The sequence below is a fragment of the Oryza brachyantha genome, chromosome 11 (assembly GCF_000231095.2).
Source record: "Oryza brachyantha chromosome 11, ObraRS2, whole genome shotgun sequence".
In the NCBI taxonomy this organism is placed as follows: Eukaryota; Viridiplantae; Streptophyta; class Magnoliopsida; order Poales; family Poaceae; genus Oryza; species Oryza brachyantha.
The window spans coordinates 2,396,466-2,417,551 of record NC_023173.2 but is presented as its reverse complement, the minus strand read 5'-3'; the positions used below and the strand labels follow the sequence as shown (position 1 = coordinate 2,417,551).

General features: G+C 46.0%; 2 protein-coding genes across 2 annotated transcripts; one reads left to right on the top strand and one right to left on the bottom strand.

Moving 5' to 3' along the window:
- Positions 1-10,906: 10,906 nt before the first annotated feature.
- On the top strand, positions 10,907-12,397 carry LOC102716171 (horcolin-like). The gene is made up of 3 exons (XM_006663177.2): positions 10,907-10,944; positions 11,408-11,646; positions 11,826-12,397. Exons 2-3 carry the CDS (start codon positions 11,416-11,418, stop codon positions 12,069-12,071), a joined length of 477 nt encoding a protein of 158 aa, XP_006663240.2. The 5' UTR covers positions 10,907-10,944; positions 11,408-11,415; the 3' UTR covers positions 12,072-12,397.
- Positions 12,398-15,247: 2,850 nt separating this feature from the next.
- LOC102715895 (protein ROH1-like) lies at positions 15,248-17,079 on the bottom strand. The gene has a single exon (XM_040528858.1). The coding sequence runs from the start codon at positions 16,986-16,988 to the stop codon at positions 15,750-15,752; it is 1,239 nt and encodes a 412-aa protein (XP_040384792.1). The 5' UTR covers positions 16,989-17,079; the 3' UTR covers positions 15,248-15,749.
- Positions 17,080-21,086: the final 4,007 nt, after the last annotated feature.

Here is a 21,086-nt window from a genome sequence, read left to right as displayed (position 1 = left end):
AGTGGTTGGGCCTGTTGCAACGTGGTGTAACGTTGGACAGTGTTGTGGTACTTTACAACTGCTTATTTTATTTATGCTTTACTGTTCTTAATTACCTTTATTCTTTAAGCTCTGTTATTTATTTAAACTGCTGCTTTATTGCAACTAACCCTAGCATGTCCTTGTAAATCCCGTTGCATCATTTATTTTCCCCTTGTCCGTGTTACTTGTTGAGTACGGTGGTTTGTACTCAGTCTTGCTTAACTTTCCCAACCCAGAGCTAGAAGCAGAGTCCGATGGAGGTGCCTCTCAGGAGTGAGCTGTTCCGCCGTCGAAGTGTTGCCTGTGGACTGGAGCCGTACCCGCTGGAGCTAGTCTACTCCTTTGTTTTTCTTTCCGCTGCATTTCCGCTAGAATAAGTGTAATTTTCAGTTGTTTCTAAGAACGATGGTTATGTAATCAACATTGTCTTTTTGTGTACCCTGGCTGTTCCTGGACAGGGATTTAATACACAATTAAGTTCAGAAATTCATGTGAGGAATTTCTGGGCGTGACAAGTTGGTATCAGAGCCTCCTTTGACCGTAGGATCAGCCCAATGGAAACCCTAAGAGCCCGCTGCTTTTCATGTTTGTGCATAGTTTGCGAAAGTGGGAGTGTTTTGAAAATGGGTTAGTGCTTTCCAAAAGCGTGAGTGATTTAAAAAGACAAAAGCCCTTTGATTGAAAAGCATGAGTAAATCGATTTACGGGTAAAACTTTATTTACTTTCTTTCTTTTATGATTTATTTATCTTGAAATAAAATTTTGCATCTATTGATTCCAAATCCTTGTGTTCTTTAGATGGCTGACCATCCCTTGTACCATCGTGGAAATGGAATGGCTGGGTTCGTGGCAGAGTTGGCAAGAGTCTCGTTCACGGCAGGATACCCCTACGAGCCGGAGTACACCACGATCCACCCTCTGGAAGGCGAGTTTCCCCACCGAGTAAGATTGGAGCTGCATGGAATCCCCGGTTTCCTCCCTAACTTGGAAGCAGAAGGAGCTGGAGGTTCGCATGAGCATGCCTGCCAGGAAGCTGCCTACAGTCTGATGACAACGCTCAGGGCCAGGCATGACCTGACGTTTCGGCATTCGGCTTACCGGTATCACCCTGGTCGTGGACCCAATTCCATGGTCAGTAGGTTTCGGTCTGCCCGAAGTGAGCAAGACCCTACCTTCGGTAGGATGTGCACGGTGCTGCAGGGTCTCGACCAGATGCATCACGACCTCCACGAAGCGTCCAAGGCTCTGAACGACGCCAAGCTCACCCAGATCGTTCGTCTGCAAGATGAGGTCGACCGCTTGAAGAAGGAGAACGCCAGGCTTAAAGGACTCCCAGAGCCCGGAGGTGCAAGGTGTCGCACGACGGCAAGGAAGCGAACCCGTGGGCCGCCAAGAGTTCAGTCCTACCCTGGTGCCCCGGATGAACCAAGACCCTTGATGCAGATGGTGCCAACCTCTCCGACCCCAATGCCCGAGGAAGGTGTCTCCCCATTCAACACAGCAAGGAACCGCAACAGGGTCATCACGGTCTCGAGCAGCAGCGAGTCCGCTTCTGGTGAAGAGGAAGATGGTCTCCCCAGCAACTCTAGAAGCCGCTCTGAAGACGAGGAAGAAGATCCGTCCCCTGTCGTCGATCGTCGCTCTCCTTCCGTGCCCTAGACGCCGCCCTTAGCTTCGTTTTAGTCGTTGTGTGCTAGTTTTGGTGTGTTAGGTTTGCTTCGCTTGGGGCTAGTGGTGAACCATAGCAGTAGTGGGGTTATGGTTGTACCGCCAGGAGTTGTGTGGTTTTTAAGTGTGTTTCTTAAGCAAGACAATTACAGTTCACTAATTAAATAAAGCCCCTGTCTGCTTAGTCGTTTCTTTTTCTTCTTTCTCTTTCTGTTCCTCCCGCCCCGCAGATGGTGAACACCCGCCACGGCAACCGTGACACCGACCAGTCCAGCACCGGAGGACCGCCCCCGCCGCCTCCACCAGAGAACCCGTCGCTTGCCCAGATTCTTGCTAGCCAGACGCAGATGCTCTCTTGGATGATGCAGCAGATGCAACAGCAACAGCAGCAACACCAACAACTGCTCCACCAGCTTCTAAATCAGAACCAGAACAACCAGCAACAGCAGGGACCACCCCCTGTGCAGTCCAAGTTACCAGAGTTTCTCCATGTCCGTCCCCCAACTTTCTCAAGCACCACCAACCCCATGGAGGCAAGTGATTGGCTCCATGCTATCGAGAAGAAGCTCAACTTATTGCAGTGCACTGACCAAGAGAAGGTTTCCTTCGCCACACATCAACTGATGGGTCCCGCCTCTGCTTGGTGGGACAATTTCCTGGCTACCCGCACCGCTACCACGGAAGTGACTTGGGCGGAGTTCTGCCTTAACTTCCGCAAGGCCCATATTCCCGATGGGATAGTCACACAGAAGAAGCGTGAGTTCCGCGCTTTGCAGCAAGGTACCAAGACGGTGACAGAGTACCTTCATGAGTTCAATCGCCTAGCGCGATACGCTCCCGAGGATGTCCGCACTGATGTCAAAAGACAAGAAAAGTTCCTCGGAGGCTTGGATGATGAACTGAAGAAGCAGTTGCTTTCGGGCGACTATGCCGACTTTGAGAAACTAGTAGATAAGGCCATCCGTCAGGAGGACCAGCACCTCTAGATGGACAATAAGAGGAAGGCTTCGCAGTCCAGGTCTAACCAGCCGCCTCCTCAGAAGCCCCGATTCCACACCAGCCCCTATTCTTAGAATCAACAACACGGGCAATCAACCTTCATTGTCCGCCAACATCGTCCTTACAACCCCAGCAACTTCTCCAGTGGTTCGTCCCAACGTGCTCCACCTCAACGCGCTCTCCCTGCACCAGCTCTCCGGCAACAGAATGCTCCTCCGCCAACAGCTCAACCTCCTCCAGTCAGGAAGGATGCAGGTGCAAAGCCTGGGGTGTGCTACAACTGTGGCGACCCAGGTCACTTTGCTGACAAGTGCCCGAAGCCGAAAGCGCAGTGGGCAAAGGTTCGTGCAAGCTCGCGTAAATCACGTCACCGCCAAAGAAGCACAGGCTGCGCCAGAAGTAATACTGGGTACGTTTCTTGTCGACTCCGTACCTGCTACAGTACTTTTTGATTCTGGTGCTACACACTCTTTTATTTCAAGGAAGTTTGTGGGATTGCTTGGGTTAAAAAGGGAAAAGTTAAGAGACCCGATGCGGGTTAATACTCCAAGGCATAGTATGTTTTCGGACCTTTATAGCCCTGATGTGCCCATAGAAGTCCAAGGGACACCCTTTCTAGCCAATCTCATCCTTCTCGAATCTAAAGATCTAGACGTCATTTTGGGAATGGACTGGCTTACCAAGCATCAATGAGTGATTGATTGTGCCAAGCGTACAATCACCTTGACCAGTGAAGAAGGTAAAGTGGTGACTTATCAGTCGCTGGAGTCAGTGACAACCAGGACTTGTTTGAATCAGATGGAAGCCGAAGAGCAGCCCTCGGAAAAAGTCAAAAACCCAAAGAAGTTGGAAGACATACCAGTGGTTTGTGAGTACCCGGAGGTGTTTCCAGACGACCTCACAACGATGCCGCCAGAAAGAGAGATCGAGTTCCGTATCGACTTGGTGCCCGGAACCGCACCGATCTATAAGAGACCCTACAGGATGGCCGCCAATGAGATGGTAGAAGTGAAGAAGCAAGTGGATGAACAGCTTCAGAAAGGTTACATCCGACCGAGTACCTCGCCTTGGGGTGCCCCGATTATTTTTGTTGAGAAGAAGGACAAAACTAAGAGAATGCGTGTGGACTATCGTGCTTTGAACGATGTCACTATTAAGAATAAGTATCCTCTGCCAAGGATTGATGACCTATTTGATCAGTTGAAGGGAGCCAAAGTTTTCTCCAAGATCGATTTGAGATCAGGGTATCACCAGTTGAGAATTCGGGAAGAAGATATCCCTAAGACGGCATTCACTACTCGCTATGGCTTGTATGAGTGTACGGTAATGTCGTTTGGACTTACTAATGCCCCGGCATTCTTCATGAATCTCATGAATAAGGTGTTCATGGAATACCTGGATAAGTTTGTGGTTGTCTTCATCAACGACATTCTTATCTACTCCAAGTCAGAAGAAGAGCACGAGCAACATTTGCGGATTGTGCTAGAGAAGCTAAGAGAACACCAGTTGTATGCCAAGTTCAGCAAGTGTGATTTTTGGCTGCATGAAGTGAAGTTCCTTGGCCATGTGATCAATGCCCAAGGTGTAGCAGTGGACCCCAGTAACGTGGAGTCAGTGATCAAGTGGACCCCGCCTAAGACGGTTTCCCAAATCAGGAGTTTCTTAGGACTTGCGGGCTATTACCGCCGGTTCATTGAGAATTTCTCAAAGATAGCCAAGCCAATGACACAGTTGTTGAAAAAGGAAGAGAAGTTCAAGTGGTCAAGTGAGTGCGATAGGAGTTTTGAAGAGCTCAAGCAAAGGTTGGTTTCGGCACCCGTGTTGGTTTTGCCGGATCAAACGAAGGACTTCCAGGTTTACTGTGACGCATCCAGATCAGGACTGGGATGTGTGCTAATGCAAGAAGGAAAGGTGGTTGCTTACGCCTCTCGTCAGTTGAGACCACATGAGGGTAACTACCCGACTTATGATTTGGAATTAGCAGCTGTGGTGCATGCCCTAAAGATTTGGCGTCATTACTTAATCGGTAAAAGTGTGAAGTGTATACGGATCATAAGAGTTTAAAGTATATCTTTACGCAACCGGATTTGAACCTCCGCCAGTGAAGATGGTTGGAATTGATCAAGGATTATGATCTAAGTATCCATTACCATCCAGGCAAAGCAAATGTAGTTGCAGATGCTTTGAGCCGGAAGAATTACTGCAATGCTGCGGTAACAACAGAAGTTTGTGAGCAGTTACAACAGGAGTTTGAACGACTAAATTTGGGTTTAGTCGAAGAAGGCTTTGTGGCAGCCCTAGAAGCGCAGCCCACTTTGGTGGATCAAGTTCGCCAATCCCAAGCAAATGATCCGGAGATAGCCGAGCTAAAGAAAAATATGCGAGTTGGTAAAGCTCGAGATTTTTCAGAAGATGAACATGGAACAATCTGGATGGGAAACAGGTTGTGCGTACCAGATAACAGGGAGTTGAAGGAGCTGATACTCCAAGAGGCTCATCAAACCCAGTACTCTATTCACCCCGGGAGTACCAAGATGTATCAGGACCTCAAAGAAAAGTTTTGGTGGGTTAGTATGAAGAGAGAAATTGCAGAATACGTCGCCTTGTGCGATGTTTGTCAACGAGTCAAAGCAGAACACCAAAGGCCAGCAGGACTATTGCAACCTCTCCAGATTCCAGAATGGAAATAGGAAGAAATCGGGATGGATTTCATCACTGGTTTACCAAGGACTGCTGCTGGTCATGACTCGATTTGGGTAATTGTTGATCGACTGACAAAGGTCGCTCATTTCTTACCAGTTCACACTACCTACTCAGGGAAAAGATTAGCCGAGATTTACTTGGCTAGGATCATGTGTTTACATGGAGTACCGAAGAAGATCGTTTCTGACCGTGGAAGCCAGTTTACTTCAAAGTTTTGGCAGAAGCTACTGGAAGAATTGGGAACCCGACTGAACTTCAGTACGGCATATCACCCATAGACAGATGGTCAGACAGAAAGGGTAAATCAGATCCTTGAAGACATGCTCAGAGCTTGCGCTCTTGACTTTGGTGGAACTTGGGATAAGAATTTACCGTACGCAGAGTTCTCATACAACAACAGTTACCAAGCCAGTCTGCAGATGGCACCGTTTGAAGCATTGTATGGGCGAAAGTGTCGTACACCCCTCTTCTGGGATCAAACAGGAGAACGTCAAGTTTTTGGGACTGAAGTTTTAAGCCAGGCGGAAGAAAAAGTCAGAATAATCCGCGAAAGGTTGAAAACAGCTCAAACCCGACAGAAGAGTTATGCAGATAATCGTTGAAGGGACTTAGCCTTCGAAGCAGGAGACTATGTGTACCTCCGCGTCACACCTTTGCGAGGAGTACACCGGTTTCAGACCAAAGGAAAATTGGCACCACGTTTCGTGGGACCATACCGGATAATGGAACGCAGGGGAGAAGTTGCGTATCAGTTGGAACTCCCCGCTAACATGGCCGGAATCCATGACGTGTTCCATGTGTCGCAACTCAAGAAGTGTCTCCGTGTGCCTAAGGAACAGACCAACTCCGAGCACATCGACCTGCAGGAAGATCTAACTTATGTGGAGAAGCCAGCACAGATTCTAGAAACCAGTGAAAGAAAGACTCGAAACCGTGTGATCAGATTCTGCAGAGTTCAGTGGAGTCACCACTCAGAACAAGAAGCGACATGGGAAAGAGAAGATGAGCTCAAGGCCGCCCATCCGCACCTCTTCGCCAGTGCCTCCGAATCTCGGGGTCGAGATTCCATTTAAGGGGGGTAGGTTTGTCACACCCGGAGTTTCGTCCTAAGCCTAAATCGTAAAAAGAAATCCGTAAATAACAATTGGCTTAATTAACTCAGGAAAAATCCCTCTAAAAGGAATTAATTCAATTAAATCGAGGCTCGCAAATCGACTAACAGGATTGAAATTTAAACTGCAGAAGTATAAAATTTGGCCAAACAAATTAATTTAAAACTCGGCAAAAGTGGGGTTTTCCTTTTTTCCTCCTTTTTCCTTTCTTTTTCCCTTCCTTCTCAAATTGGGCCGAAGTCCAATTTTCCTCCCTCTCTCTTTTTCTTTTTCTTTTTCTTTTTCTTTTCCTTCCCGGGCCGGCCCAGCCGAGCCGGCCCACTCCTCCTCGGCCAGCCCAGCCGCGCCGGCCTCTTCCCTCCGCCCGCGCGCGCTCCCGCCTGGGCCGCCGCTCGGCCCAGCTCGCCGCAACGCCCGCGCCGCGAGTCCGCGCCGCCTCCCTCCTCCCCTCGCGCCACTGACAGGTGGGGCCCACCTGTCAGTGACCGTTTCGCCGCCTCTCCGCTAGCTCGCGCGCCCGCGCCGCGCCGCGCCGCGTCCGAGCCGGACTCTGCGCCGTCGCCGCAACCGACGCCGCCGCAACGGTCGCCGTCGAGACCGCGTCGTCGCCGACTCGATCTCCAACCTCCGCCTGCCCTAGCCGGTGCCGCCACCCTATAAATCCCGAGCCGCCGCGCGCCGTCGCTCACTTTCCGTCGTCGCTCGAGTCGCCGCCGCGCTGCCGCTGTTCGCCACCGCCGCGCAATCTCGCTCGCCAGTCGCCGGTTGTCTCCGCCTGGCCGCGTCATCGCCTCCGCCTCGGTGTCGCCAACCTCTCCCGGGCCCTCGTCGTCGCCGGTGGACGCCTCGCGCCCGCCGCAGCTCCTCCAACCTCTCCGCCGCCGCGTCTCGCCCCCTCGCCGCCGCACGTTGATCTCCGCCGCCGCTGCCGATCTCCCGCTCCAACCCGCGTCGCCACCTTCGCCTCGATCTCGCCGACCCGCCCGCGCTCTCGCCGCCGCTTGTGAGCACCCGCACCCTCCTCCCCTCCCTCTCCCCCTCTCCGGCCGACCGCCGCCGAGTCGCGCGCCGTCGCCGGACGAGACCGAAGCTCGCCGCCCCTGCCGGCCGCCGTGGTCGTCGTCGCCTCCGCGTCGCCGACGTCTGGCCGCCGTCGCTTGCGCCCGCGCGTGCCGCGCCGTCGCCGCTCGCCAGTCGCCGTCACCGCTGTTCTTCCGTCGTCGCCGCTGGCCGGTCGTCGTCGTCGCGCCGCCGTCGCCGCGCGCCGTCGCCGCCGTCCGCCGAGCCACTCTCTGCTCCCCCCTCTCTGTTCTCTCTCGCTGACGAGTGGGCCCCACCCGTCAGTCGTTCCCCGCGCCCGCCTCCTCTCTCTCCTCCCCAGGCCCGCGTGTCAGTCTCTCCCTCTCCCCGTCTCTCACCGACAGGTGGTCCCCACCTGTCAGCCGTCAGTTTCCTCTCTCCTCGCTGACGTCAGCAGCCCCATTAATTGCGCAATAATTGATTTAGGACTTTTCTGTTTAGCTAAAAAACCCAGAAAACTTCTAAAATACATAAGTAATTCATCTAGTCTCCGTTTAGGTCCATTCAAATTTCATTAAATTCATAAAATTGTCAAGAATCCATTAAAAATAGTTTCTTTTGCTGTTTCAGTAGAGTTTGTGCCTGTTTTATTTACTTTTGTGCTTTGTCGCTTAGATTCGGACCCCGCCGAAGAACCGGTTTACTTCGAGATCGTCGCCGAAGTTCCCCAAGGGCCAGAGCAAGGCAAGTGACACTCATCCTTGAACATATTGAACCCATTATTGCAAATTCCCCGCTTATTTATTTCAAATATGCATTGTTTTAATTAAAGTACTTACTTTATGTTATTTTCGGGTAAACCTTATTATTATGCCGTTGTTTATCCAACTTTATTCATGCTGGACCAGGGGTAACTTGATTAGAGTCAGGCCTAGGTTAATGCTTAGCCATGCTTAGAACAAATAGCTCATGGGATCACATATAATTATGCTTAGTTCTGTTTAGCTGAGATAATGATTCACTACCCGGTTCGGGTTAATGTCAACTAAAATATTGATAATGGTGGGCTATGGGTGCATGGTTTTGAGAGTCGCACCCATGGCGATTAAGGACCGGTTCACGGGAAACCCTGGAAGTCATTAAGTGCTAACCACATGCCGAAATGGGTAAGGTGGGATTTGGAGCATGACTTCGAACTATTTGACGTACCCAGGCAAGGGTAGGCGTGATAGAGTATGGACGGGTAATCGTGGTGTAACGAAAGCTTCTCCTGCTTCCGGATCTACCAAGGCACAAGAGGGGACTGCCCGACTTGGTGTAAAGGAGGGGGTGAAACCTGAAGTGTGGTGCGATTAAATAGGGAGGGTTGTGTAACGGGTCCTATCACGGTCTCCTTTCCGGTATGCCGTGGTGGTATGTCGGCGCACGTTCAAGTATAGTGGAGTCGTGTCTTGTGGGTACAGTAGTACACCTCTGATCGGAGTATAAACTATTCGAATAGCCGTGCCCACGGTTACGGGCGAACTCCCAGCTTCACTGTGATTAGTGAACCTTAATAACTTGAGTAAATTGGTTATCTCTCGGGACTACTGCAACGTGGTGTAACGTTGAGTAGTGGTTGGGCCTGTTGCAACGTGGTGTAACGTTGGACAGTGTTGTGGTACTTTACAACTGCTTATTTTATTTATGCTTTACTGTTCTTAATTACCTTTATTCTTTAAGCTCTGTTATTTATTTAAACTGCTGCTTTATTGCAACTAACCCTAGCCTGTCCTTGTAAATCCCGTTGCATCATTTATTTTCCCCTTGTCCGTGTTACTTGTTGAGTACGGTGATTTGTACTCAGCCTTGCTTAACTTTCCCAACCCAGAGCTAGAAGCAGAGTCCGATGGAGGTGCCTCTCAGGAGTGAGCTGTTCCGCCGTTGAAGTGTTGCCTGTGGACTGGAGCCGTACCCGCTGGAGCTAGTCTACCCCTTTGTTTTTCTTTCCGCTGCATTTCCGCTAGAATAAGTGTAATTTTCAGTTGTTTCTAAGAACGATGGTTATGTAATCAACATTGTTTTTTTTGTTTTTTTTTACCCTGGCTGGTCCTGGACAGGAATTTAATACACAATTAAGTTTAGAAATTCGTGTGAGAAATTTCTGGGCGTGACGGGGGGTTGATGTCATTGCCATGATGCATGCTTATACGATCCATCCTTCTCGAAGTTCCTCAGCTCATGATCAGCGTACATACAAAGGTAGACGTCTACAGGGAAATACGGGTATTTATTAATTAAACAAACTCGGTATGTAAGGTCACAATAAATATTGATTGATCGAGTATCTTAGGGAAAAATTAATAGGTAAGATAAAATTATAGAAAACATCTCATTTTACACGCATAAAGTTTCACAATTTTTGTTTCAATAAGCCTATTTCCGTTCATTTTAACCCTATAGTGCCTAAAGTAAACTGCGCACCAGGTCGATTTTGGCTTACACCATTCAGCAAAAAAAAAAAGTTAAATTAAATTAGAGTAAGTGGATCGATCAGCTTGTTTATAGATAAATTGAACAGTGCATAAAAAATCTAGCGGTGAGAATACAGTGGCATGCAGTTTACGCGGTTACGTACAGAGTTTAGGGTTATTTTTTAACCATAAAAAGTTCATTACTATTCTGGCGTGAATCCAAACACCACATTTACAAACAAAATATAATTTGTGAATAAAATTTTTATATGTGTATTCTTAGTGATTTAAATACTAAGGATAAAAAATAAATTTCGGTAAAACAAATCCTAAATTTAACTCCAATTTTAAGGTTAATAATTTAAATTTTAACTTATAAACATAAGTAGAAGCGAAAAGATAGAGGTGCTGAGGTGCTGAGGTATGAACTATTCTGAAAATTCACCTATTAACGGTATTTTGCAAGGGTAAGAGCTAGGTTTGCCTGATTATTTGAATTAGTGAGTTTTGATATAGATTCCAATCTGGTGACTCATCCGGTTGTGTTACTCAGTCATGTTACTTTAGCTTTCTCACATAGAAATGCAAATTGCCTGCCTTGGGTACAAAAGAAGGAAGCATTCATGCAGGCTTAAGGCTAAAGGGACTCCAATATAGTTGAGCGGGATATGTGTTAATTATTTTTATTAATTGACGATGAACAGTACGTCAAATTAACTATATTTTCTTTATTGACAATTATTTTGGAATTATACCTAGCTACGGACGGGCGTACGACTGACCGATCGATCTGCAAGATGTACATTATTTTTATTGACTATGAACAGTGTGTCAAATTAACTATACGTACTCGCTATCTCCGGGCTGAGGCATTGAGCACCCTATAAATAGAGATGCTATCTTGCATCTTTGTTCATAAGCAGGAGCAAATCAAAATCAGCAGGTTAATTCCTTGAAAATAGTCAGAGGTAATTGAGATCGATGCCTCTCTATATGTATAGTTTTAGTTCAATTATTCGCCGATCATGCACGGTGTATATATATTGTTAGTTAATGGCCTGACTTATCGATAACTTCAGTTTAGGTTATATGTACATAGATATACGGTTAAATTTTGTACATATGGTATGTTGCGAGATCACGATAATTATTAAGCACCAGTGCACTGGTACTGCACCACTCCAAAGTCATGGATCCCTACTATTTTGCTTATTTTTATGGTTACGAGTAATTAAAAATGTTATACCCTTACAGCGGTAAAATAAACCTTCGTTAAAAAGACCACAAAAATTCTAAATAATAGCAACGTATACCAGTAAGTTGCTACAGATGACGACAACTACAATAAGGAGGAGAATGGTATTGCAATAACAGCGACAAATTAACAAGCATAAATATATATATATATATATATGATTTTCTGTAATGCAGGTACGACGATGTCGGTGGTGAAGATTGGGCCTTTTGGCGGGACAGGAGGCAGGATGATGGACATCAATCCCAACCATGTCCCGGCTCAGCTGAACAGCATCATGATCTGGCACAACGAACCCAGCGGGATCATCACCGCCATTAGCTTCAGGTACACCACCGACCAAGGCAACACCTTCACCGTGCCCGATAAGCCGCCCAACGTGTGGGGCGACCAGCGATCGAGTCAACCTCACACGGTATATACATCGTCTACATGTTTCTTAATTTTGATTGATTTCATATATATACGGATCAGGTCGTGCATGAAAAAGGTTTCGTTCTCTCGTTAGGATGCCTCGGCTGCATACATCGCTATACTTTCACTCGACATATATTGTCTCGTCGCTATCTTATCCTATTTTTCATTGAAGAGCAGATCGAGATCGATAACGATGAAGATGAGTACGTGACGAAGATAGAGGGCAGCCACAACGGGACTCACCTGAGCTCCCTGAGGATCACGACGAACAAGAAGACGTCGCGATGGTTCGGGAACCAGAGCAAGGGGCACCAGCATCAGTTCAGCGTGCCGCTGCACACCGGCGGCATCCTCGGCTTCTTCGTCCGCGCCTCCACCTGGATCAACGCCATCGGCGTCTACGTCGGCCCCATCGACCAGTAGCCAGCCATGGCCGACCTCTACCCTGCACCACTGCTATTCCTCCCCTTCCACGTTATAATACTTTCTGATATTTCTGTAACTAAATAAAATGGGAATAAGCTTTCTTTCGTTCGTGCCGTGATGGATGTATCCATGGATGGATGGATATTTGTGCTCGATCGATCCTGTTCCTCGATGTGGTTTGTGTGCAATTATGTGTTGGACAATGTTAATTTGCTATGTGTGTTTGTTTTATCGGCGATATATCGCCTTTGCTTGGTTTGTACGTACGTACTCTCCTATTAATAAATAATGGATGAATGAATCATAAAAATGAACTACTTTATTATATATGGAGTATATGAGGAGTCAATCGGCCATCACGCACACATTTATTTGATGTGTGTTTCATGTTATGCATGGAATTTTTGTGTCGACCGGTCGTATGGTCAGATTCATGTCCATCTTAGCTTATTTTCATGATCTCATTTCCTGCATAAGAGAGTAGACAATGTATAGAACATCAAAATTAAACAAAGTTACTCTCCCAGTCTCCCTGCCATGATAAATTACATTTTTTGCAGCCTCTTTAACATTTTCCTCTATAATTATTGTAAGCCACCTTAAAACTTCTAGGAACTTCTTTTTTACTATTTTCCCTATTTGTGCTTCAGAACTAAATGGTATCTTTTAGAGCCCCTTTGAAACGTCGGAATCAAAAAAAAAAAAGAACGTAAAACACCATAGAAATTAAGGTGGCATGTCATCACAATTGTATATAATGAAAATACAGAAATTGCTCTGCTGTGTTTTTGGATGCTTCACATGGAAATAATTACATGAATTGAGAGAGAAAATGGTACAAGGAAAATTTCCAAGAACTTGAACTCGTGCTAGGTAGGAGTAGGAATGGGTCAAGACCCGTGGGTTCTTTCATCACCCTATTTAATTCTTTAAAAAGTTAGCTCAAAACTCTATACAATTTTATTTTCAATCTGTTTTAAACTCGGTCCTTAAATTTTGTAGGCAAAATGGTTGGACCCATTACGACCCCTGATGCTAGGGCACTACTTTGGTCCTGTTTGGACAGCTTATGATTGTAAAAACAACATGTAAAACTAAAAAAAAACTATGTTTTCCGGCTTCTTAGTTCTATTTTATTTTCTAGATTCTACACTGAACTGTTTGAGATGTTCTCGTAGAAGATTCTATGAGAAGATGTGAGCTCCCTCAAACAGTATATGCCCTCTGTATAATAAGGTGGGCTAATTGAAAGCCCAAAACTCCGTCCTGTAAGGCTAGCCTGGACATAATTCTAGAATGGGCCAAAAGCTCTGAAAAAAAAAGAGAGAGAGAGAAAAACACCCAAACGTCCAGATCGACCGAACCTTCGCAGGCTGACAAGTGGGACCCGTCTCACAGAGACGCTGACGGCAGCATGACGCAGCGGTGACGCCCAGCAATGCGGGGGGAGCGGGCCAAATGGCACGCAGACGCAGCAGCAGCAGGTGAGCCGACATGCATGCACGGCCGGTTTGTTCTCTTCTCACTTCACTTTTACTCCCATTTCAGCAACAGCTGGAAAAGCGCCAAGAACAAACCACCTCATCATCATCATCATCATCCATCAGGCCAATGCAAATGCTTGCAACCCCACAGAAAAAGGCCTCCAAATTGATACAGCTCATAACACAGCTTCTGCACAAGGGCTCTGCAGTACTACTGTGCTGTTACTGTTTACTGATGATGAATCATCTGGATGACATTATGATTCACATGAAGAACAGAACACAGCAGAAGCTCCTCATCCTTTCATCCACATCTTGGGGGCACACAGTAGCACACGTGGCAGGTGAACCCAGCAGGTAAGCCATTATAATGTTGTCACTAACTGGAGGAAATACATTGTAGACGTTACAGAGATTTGACACAGGAAAGTGTGCTGAATGCTGCTGATGATGATGGTAACTCATGTTTAATTTTTCAGAGGATGTAAAAAGTACAAGATCACTGCAATTGGGTTGGGGATTACTAGATATTTTCTTCAAACTTTGTGCTTCTTCTGCACATCATTATTGACCTTTTGCCACAACTGTGAGAAATGCATACCAAACTAGTTCGTTTTTGTAGGTACAACAAAACCAGAAATATCCTTCCATTGCTCATGAACAAGATTAGCAAACGCGATCAGACTCTCTGAGTTTCAGTTGTGATATGTAGAAGCACTGAGGCTTTCAGGGTTTCAGTTGTCATATACACCATTCCAAAGTATAAGCATTTTTTGTGATTCAAATTTTGTACCATAATATAGGTAATTTCTGCACTAATTTCCATGATTTCAGTGCCAATCAACAGCTTGGAAAGGAAATCTAATTGATTCAACATTTAAAAATTGACCACTTAAGTGACTCAAAAAGAATCTTTTAACCTGACCTTAGTAATTCCTCACTGACCTATAAATGTTTATATTCTGGAAATGTTCATAGTTTGGAACGGAACTAGTAGTTCGGAATAAGGGGTAATGTTCTGGCATGAGTTTTGGTGTAAGTGACAAGTACTACTAACCTAGAACCATGGAAAAAACCAGAAGACTCAAATATTAGGTTCAAGTACATCAACCAAAGTAGAAACAATGTACAGGAGTCCATCTAACCAATCTGAACTACAAAGCCAACACGCACCTAGCAAGGTTAATAACATATGACTGGATAACATGCTGCACTAGCATGTTTTCCAACCTAATTTAATAATAGTTTGGTAACAGCAACAATAAAGTTTGACCTGATATTTATAGCAATATGTCCGATAGAATTACGCAGGAGATAAGATCACCCAAATATAGATTATGTACAATGAGAATCTTGCCTTGGTCATTTCTTTTCAATGTGTTGGCACGAAAATTTAACTCAAAGTGCACGTAATCTGAAATTTCTACACACTATCCATGGTTATATTTTGGTCTGATTCTTCAGACACTATTTTTCTGCTAGCAAGAAGCCTTGAAATGCATCGGTACAACAAAAGTATTACTTCACAAACAGCAATCCACAATGCAGCAGAACTCATATACATATTCCCAAATATAAAATCAGATTTAAGGATTCCACAAAAAACATATAAAGAGTTGAAAGGGTAGAAACAGGCACCAGCACGACCGCACAATGTGAAATATTGCTGCATTTTGCATACAAAAGTATAAAGATTGACTTTGGTCAAATCTGATCCAAATATCAGGAATAAACATGAGTTATGAGACAAGAACGCCATTGAATTAAACTACAGTAGATTTTTTTTTCTTCTTTCATTTTTTTGATCAACATTCTCAACAACAGGTCACATTTCAGAGTGACCTCCCAGATTTTCAACTATAAAGTAACACAAGAATTAGCCGCACACATGGAGGACTAACAAAAATGCCATGATATACACCAAATGCAATGCAGCATCAAAACATGGGAATAAGGAATCATCTTTACATACATAAAGATGGTTCCTTTCTTTCCCCTTCCTTTACAGAACGGCACACATTTTATAATTACCACTAGACCACCACAAGTGAGGGGAAAAAAAACCAAGAACAGGAGAGCTACCTATCACCACCACATTGACATTGCACGATCAAATCCAAATTCTCGATGGTTCGATCGGCATTACCTATTACCACCACATTGCGCGATCAAATGGCGAATTCTCCACGGTTCAATCGGCGTTGAGCATCGGCGAATCGAGGCCCTCCATGCGGCTGCGAACAATTCGGTGGAAGACCTCCCGGACTTGTCTTTCAAGAGGCTCAAGGCCGGCTTTCATGGCGGCACAAACCGCAGCCAGCTCGGCAGCCGCCTCCTGTACCTCGGCCTCGCGCTCGCCGGAGAGCGGGACGGGGGCGGCGTCGATCGCCTCTGCGAGCCGCTGCGTGCATTTCTCCAGCACGTGGATTTCCTTGAGAAGGCCGCAGGAATTGCGCCTGTCCTTGCGCTTCCCCTCCTCGGTGAGGCGCTCCTGGAGCGCGAGGAGCGGCGGTACCCAGGGGAATGCGGCGCGCGGTGGCGCCGCGGGGAGGTGGTGAGCCTGGAGCGCGGCGGCGCGGTCCGGGCAGGGGACGGCAGCGACGAGCGCCCATGTCGCGAGGTGGAGTAGACAGCCCATGGAGTACACTGGCGCCACGAGTCCCCCCTCGTGCGCGCGCGGCGCCGCCAGGCCGGACCCGATGGCCTGCAGCTGCCGCGCCGCCGACCAGTTGCGGGAGACGCTCCACGAGAGCGAGCGGAAGTGAGAGGACGACGACGACGAGGAGGCGAGGGTCGCCGACCGGGAGGGAGACGCGCGGGCACGGCCGAAGGAGCGGTTGCGGTGGGAGGAGAGGAAGGAGGCGACGCCGCCCCCACCGGCGGCGGCCGCGGCGTCGTCGATGAGCAGCACGGAGAGGTCCGACAGCGCCTTCCGCGCGCGGCGTAGCTGGCCCTCGTGGATCTCCCCCGGCGCGAGCAGCACGGACGCCGCGATGCCGGCGAGGCGCTCCCACCGCCGCACCTGGTCGACGCCGTCGCGGGCGGCGTTGCACACGTCGAGCGCCTTCACCGCGCGCTCGTAGAAATCCCCCACCATCTTCTCCGCCGCCGCCGGCAGCGCCCCGCGGCGCCGCGCCAGGGCCACAACGACCCGGAACTCCTCCTGGCACAGCAGGAACGCCTCAAGCAGCCGCCGGATCCACTCAATCGACAGAAACCCATCCTCCCCTCCCCCTCCCCTAAGCTCAGCGAGATGCAGGGCCACGTGCCGCTGGAACGCCTCCAGGTCGGCCTCCTCGCCGGGCGCCATCGCCGGGGACGCGCCGACGGCGGGACTGTCCCGGCGGAGGGACAGGAGCGAGCGGCCGAAGGAGGAGAACGGGGAGGGGTGGGAGTGCGAAGACGAGCCCTGGTAGTCCGTCGCCGGCATGGTCGCCGGCGAGATCGCCGGAGAGAGAAGCGGAGCGGGTCTTGGAGAGCTTAGCGGGTTAACGGGCGCGGGTGGGCATTTGGAGAAGCCGTTTTGTGATGGTGGTGGGATGGATGGATGGATGGATGGCTGTATATATGTATGGGATTGTGATTAGGAAGGTGATTATTTTAATGATATTGTGGGGTTAGGGGGAGAAGTGGTCTGAGCTAATCATGATTTGTTGCATTTGTTTAATCATGCTTTGTAAATGATTTCTTTCTGTGGGTGCAAATATTCTTCTGGAACTTAGAATGTTTCTAGTTTTATTTTAGCATTTTTTTTTACTTCCGTGGGGTTTTGGTAGGAGGGGTTCTAAAAGGATGGTAATTACTCACAGGTCCTTACAAGTTCGTAGAGTATTGCTTTTAAGTTTTAACTATTAAAAATAGAATGAGGATGGGTCTTGGAATCGAGAATATGTTAACGACCATGCTTGTTTGAGCTGTTGGCTTAGCTAATTTTAAAAACAATTTTGATTTAATATAGTGATTTTTTCGTCATTCTTTAATTATTAGAATGCTAAAAGTAGAGGCACAAAATTATTATCGTAAGGTAATTTTCCTGTGTTGCTTTGATCGCATATCTTGGGTTTATAAATAGGTCGCAACGATATAAATATCTTCCAAATAGGCCAACAGCCCACTCTTTGTGGAAATTAAAACATTAATGTGAAATTTTCTGTTGTGTATTCCTTCCTACTGTGTCCTACCAGTGTGCAGCTACAGTGATCCGCTGACTACACTGGCAGGCACGATGCACAATAATTAGTTGGCCATTCTTCATGATGAGCTGCGCCACAGGCAAGAAGATGCAGACAAAAAAAGACCCATCAGTCCTTGAGGGGCTATCTGCAAAAAGGGCAACAGCAACAGCATCCATATAGTATAATAATAATAATCGCCAAGTTTAGCTTAATGAGATTGATTTAACTTAGACTAAACAAATCCAACCAAACTCGCAGTGACCAGTCGCCTGTGCAGAGAGATGATGAACCCATCATCATCAACAGAAAAGTAAACCAAACCGAGTTAATTTGCTCGGTCGAGAAGACGAATCAAATCAGACCCCCAAATAATTTAAAAATTAAAAAAGCTTTCGCCGTCGCCGTCGCAACCGCGGGCGACGCGGGAGGGAGGCACACGCGCCCCCGGGACCGGGTCGCTGGCATGTGGGGCCCGCACCCCGCTCGTGCCCTCCGACGCGGGAGCCGTGCGTTCACACGACCCCGCGCGGGATTTTACGCTTCTGCCCCTGGGCATTCCCACGCGAAAGGGGGCCGACCGACCAGGGGCAGTTCGGGAAATATACTGCCAGGGGGCGCGGCGCTGCTGCCACCGCGGTGCACGCGGGCGCGGGTGCCACGTGGGCAGGCGGTACCGGTCGCGTCACGGGGTGGGTCGGAGTGCGGTAAATTTTTTTATTTTTTAAACTTTTTACCAAATAATTTTATTACTAAACCTAGAAAGTATTTTTATAGTATAAATTTTTTGGTCACGCCATTAATATAGACGTGGAGAAATGGCTTGTCACACCACTGACATTAACGTGACAAAACTGTCAAGCCATGACACGCCTGTCCAGGCTACACGGCAGCGTTATCTTATCACGTTACCAACGCTGACGTGGTCTAAAGGTTAAGTTTTAGGAAATTTTTGTCCGATGATTTAATAATAAAATTACTTACTTCAAAAATTTATTTAATAAAAAAATTTCGAGCGGGGTATGGTGCGGGTTGTACGGACGGACCGGGAGCTGCCCGTTTTGGGGCGTCGGTGAAACGGGCGAGGTGGTGGGGGTGCGTGGCTGCATTATGAGCTGCCACGTCGTCGGCCGCTAGTTAAGCTTCAATTTTTTTAGTAACCAAGGAAAAATAATCTTTTTTTAATAAGTAAATGAATGGAGTACGTCCTTGTGCAATTAAACAAAGCTAAAACATGGTAGATATACTATGACAAAATCTAAAAAGAAATTACATATATGGATGGAGCAGCAAAAGATAATTTGTAGATAAAACATTTCTTTATGTATTATTAGGGGTTTCCATAATGAATTCTAAAAGTAGGTTTTAAATTTTAAATCTTGGTTGCAGGGCTAATAAACCAACAAGCACATGACAACAGAGTAGGCCACTGGCCGCTGCAAAGAAATTCTGCATTGAGATCTGTTATTACTGGAAGGACCTAAACTAAACTAAGGCCTTGATTAGTTTTTAAAATTTTTTTCCAAAAACATCACATCGAATCTTTGGATATTTAAATAAAGCATTAAACATCACATCGAATCTTTGCAAAGAAATCTTAAGACGAATCCTTTGAGCCTAATTAGTCTATGATTAGCCATAAGTGCTACGGTAACCAACATGTGCTAATGATAGATTAATTAGGCTCAAAAAATTCGTCTCGTGGTTTCTAGGCTCGCCGTGAAATTTTTTTTTTTCATTCGTGTCCAAAAACCGTTCGATGTGATGTTTTGCCAAAAAATTTTGGCAACTAAACACCACCTAAGTATGCAAACGCATTTCTGTTACCTTAGAAAGTTATTAGAAGTATAGTTTTCAAAAATCATTGATGTTTTGCATACGAATGTTCAGAAGATTTTTGGCCACTTTGCAATCCATACTAATGGAAGGAACAGTGTGCAATGCAAAAAAAGGTGGTCACGATCATGGATCAATCTTCAGGGATCCACACTACTTGTGCCTAACGTTTGGTAGGGCGTCAAATTACCAGAAAAATCGGCGACTCATGCCTTTTATCCACTCGATCTTGGATGACTTCTGTCATTTTCAGAGGCACTATCAGCGAATGTTTCACCGATGGTGGCACGATATTAGCCCATCTGTCTTTTGTTTTTAATTATTTTTAATATTTAGAATACAACATGCATGAGCATGACTACTACTTATATCATGTAGAAGTTATTAGAAAACAATCTATTGTCTAATATAATTGGGATGGACTACAAGGATGCAGAGAAGAATGGGTCTGGATACAAGTAGATTAGATTAGGGGTTAGGAGAAACAATATGCATGTAAAAGTGCTTGTAACATATATGGTACTTCTCGTTTTTTACTTATATTTATAGGCTAAAATTTAAATTTTTAATCTCAAATTTAGAATTGATGTTGAGGGTTTTTTATCATAGTTTATTTTTTGTTTTTTTATAGCTAAGAACATGTATATATAAGTTTCATTCATAAATTATTTTCCGTTTATAAATATGTTATTTTTTCTAGAAAAAGTCAAATGATGACCTCGGTAGTCTCGGTTTATGTTAGGGGTCATGGAGGATGTGCGAAGAGAATATTGAATATTGTTCCAATACATATAATAGTACATCTGTGTTAAAAATATAAGTATTTCTATATTATTTAACAGGAATTAAAATTGAGAAAAATATTCTAGTGTATCTCCATAAATAACGAATGTATAAGGGTGAGAGAATATGTGGGCATAAAATGGAAAGAACTTTAAATGAAAACTGATTAATATGATAATTAGTACGTTGAATAGTGTCAAAATTTATTATTTTATTGGTATAAGATTTAAATCCTAAAAATGGTTATATTTTGGAATAAGGAGTAGATTTCATGGCACAGAATCATATTTATTCTCTCATAAAAAAAAAGAATCATATTTGTTCTAGAAGAAAAGTCAGTTAACCATTGCTAGCAAAATACTCCTCAATGTGTAATGTGGACTGCTCCAAGAAAACAACTCTGCCAATGGGCCCGGGTGGAGGGGCCGGACACGTTAACCAGCAAATGAAAAATAAGAGGACGTGTTCTTCTTCTCTCGTGCTACTTATCTTTTCGTTTCTACACATACTTATAAAGCAAATTTTAAATTTTAAATTTAGATTTATTTTTTGGTTTAATTTTTTAACACTTGTTTCTGCACCTTAGACGTTAAGAGAGTAGCTAGGTGTAGATACTCACTGCACGTTCATGATGAAAAACATTCTCATAACTGTTTCTACTTTCACCCAACGGAAAGTATGGACACTATTAAATCTCATGTGAATGATATAACTACATATTATGTAGAGTTTGTATT

Coding starts and splice junctions, on each gene's coding strand:
- LOC102716171 (XM_006663177.2), top strand. CDS start 11,416: ATGTCGGTGGTGAAGATTGGGCCTTTTGGCGGGACAGGAGGCAGGATG. Junction 11,647..11,825: donor GATCGAGTCAACCTCACACG/GTATATACATCG, acceptor ATTGAAGAGCAG/ATCGAGATCGATAACGATGA.
- LOC102715895 (XM_040528858.1), bottom strand. CDS start 16,988: ATGCCGGCGACGGACTACCAGGGCTCGTCTTCGCACTCCCACCCCTCC.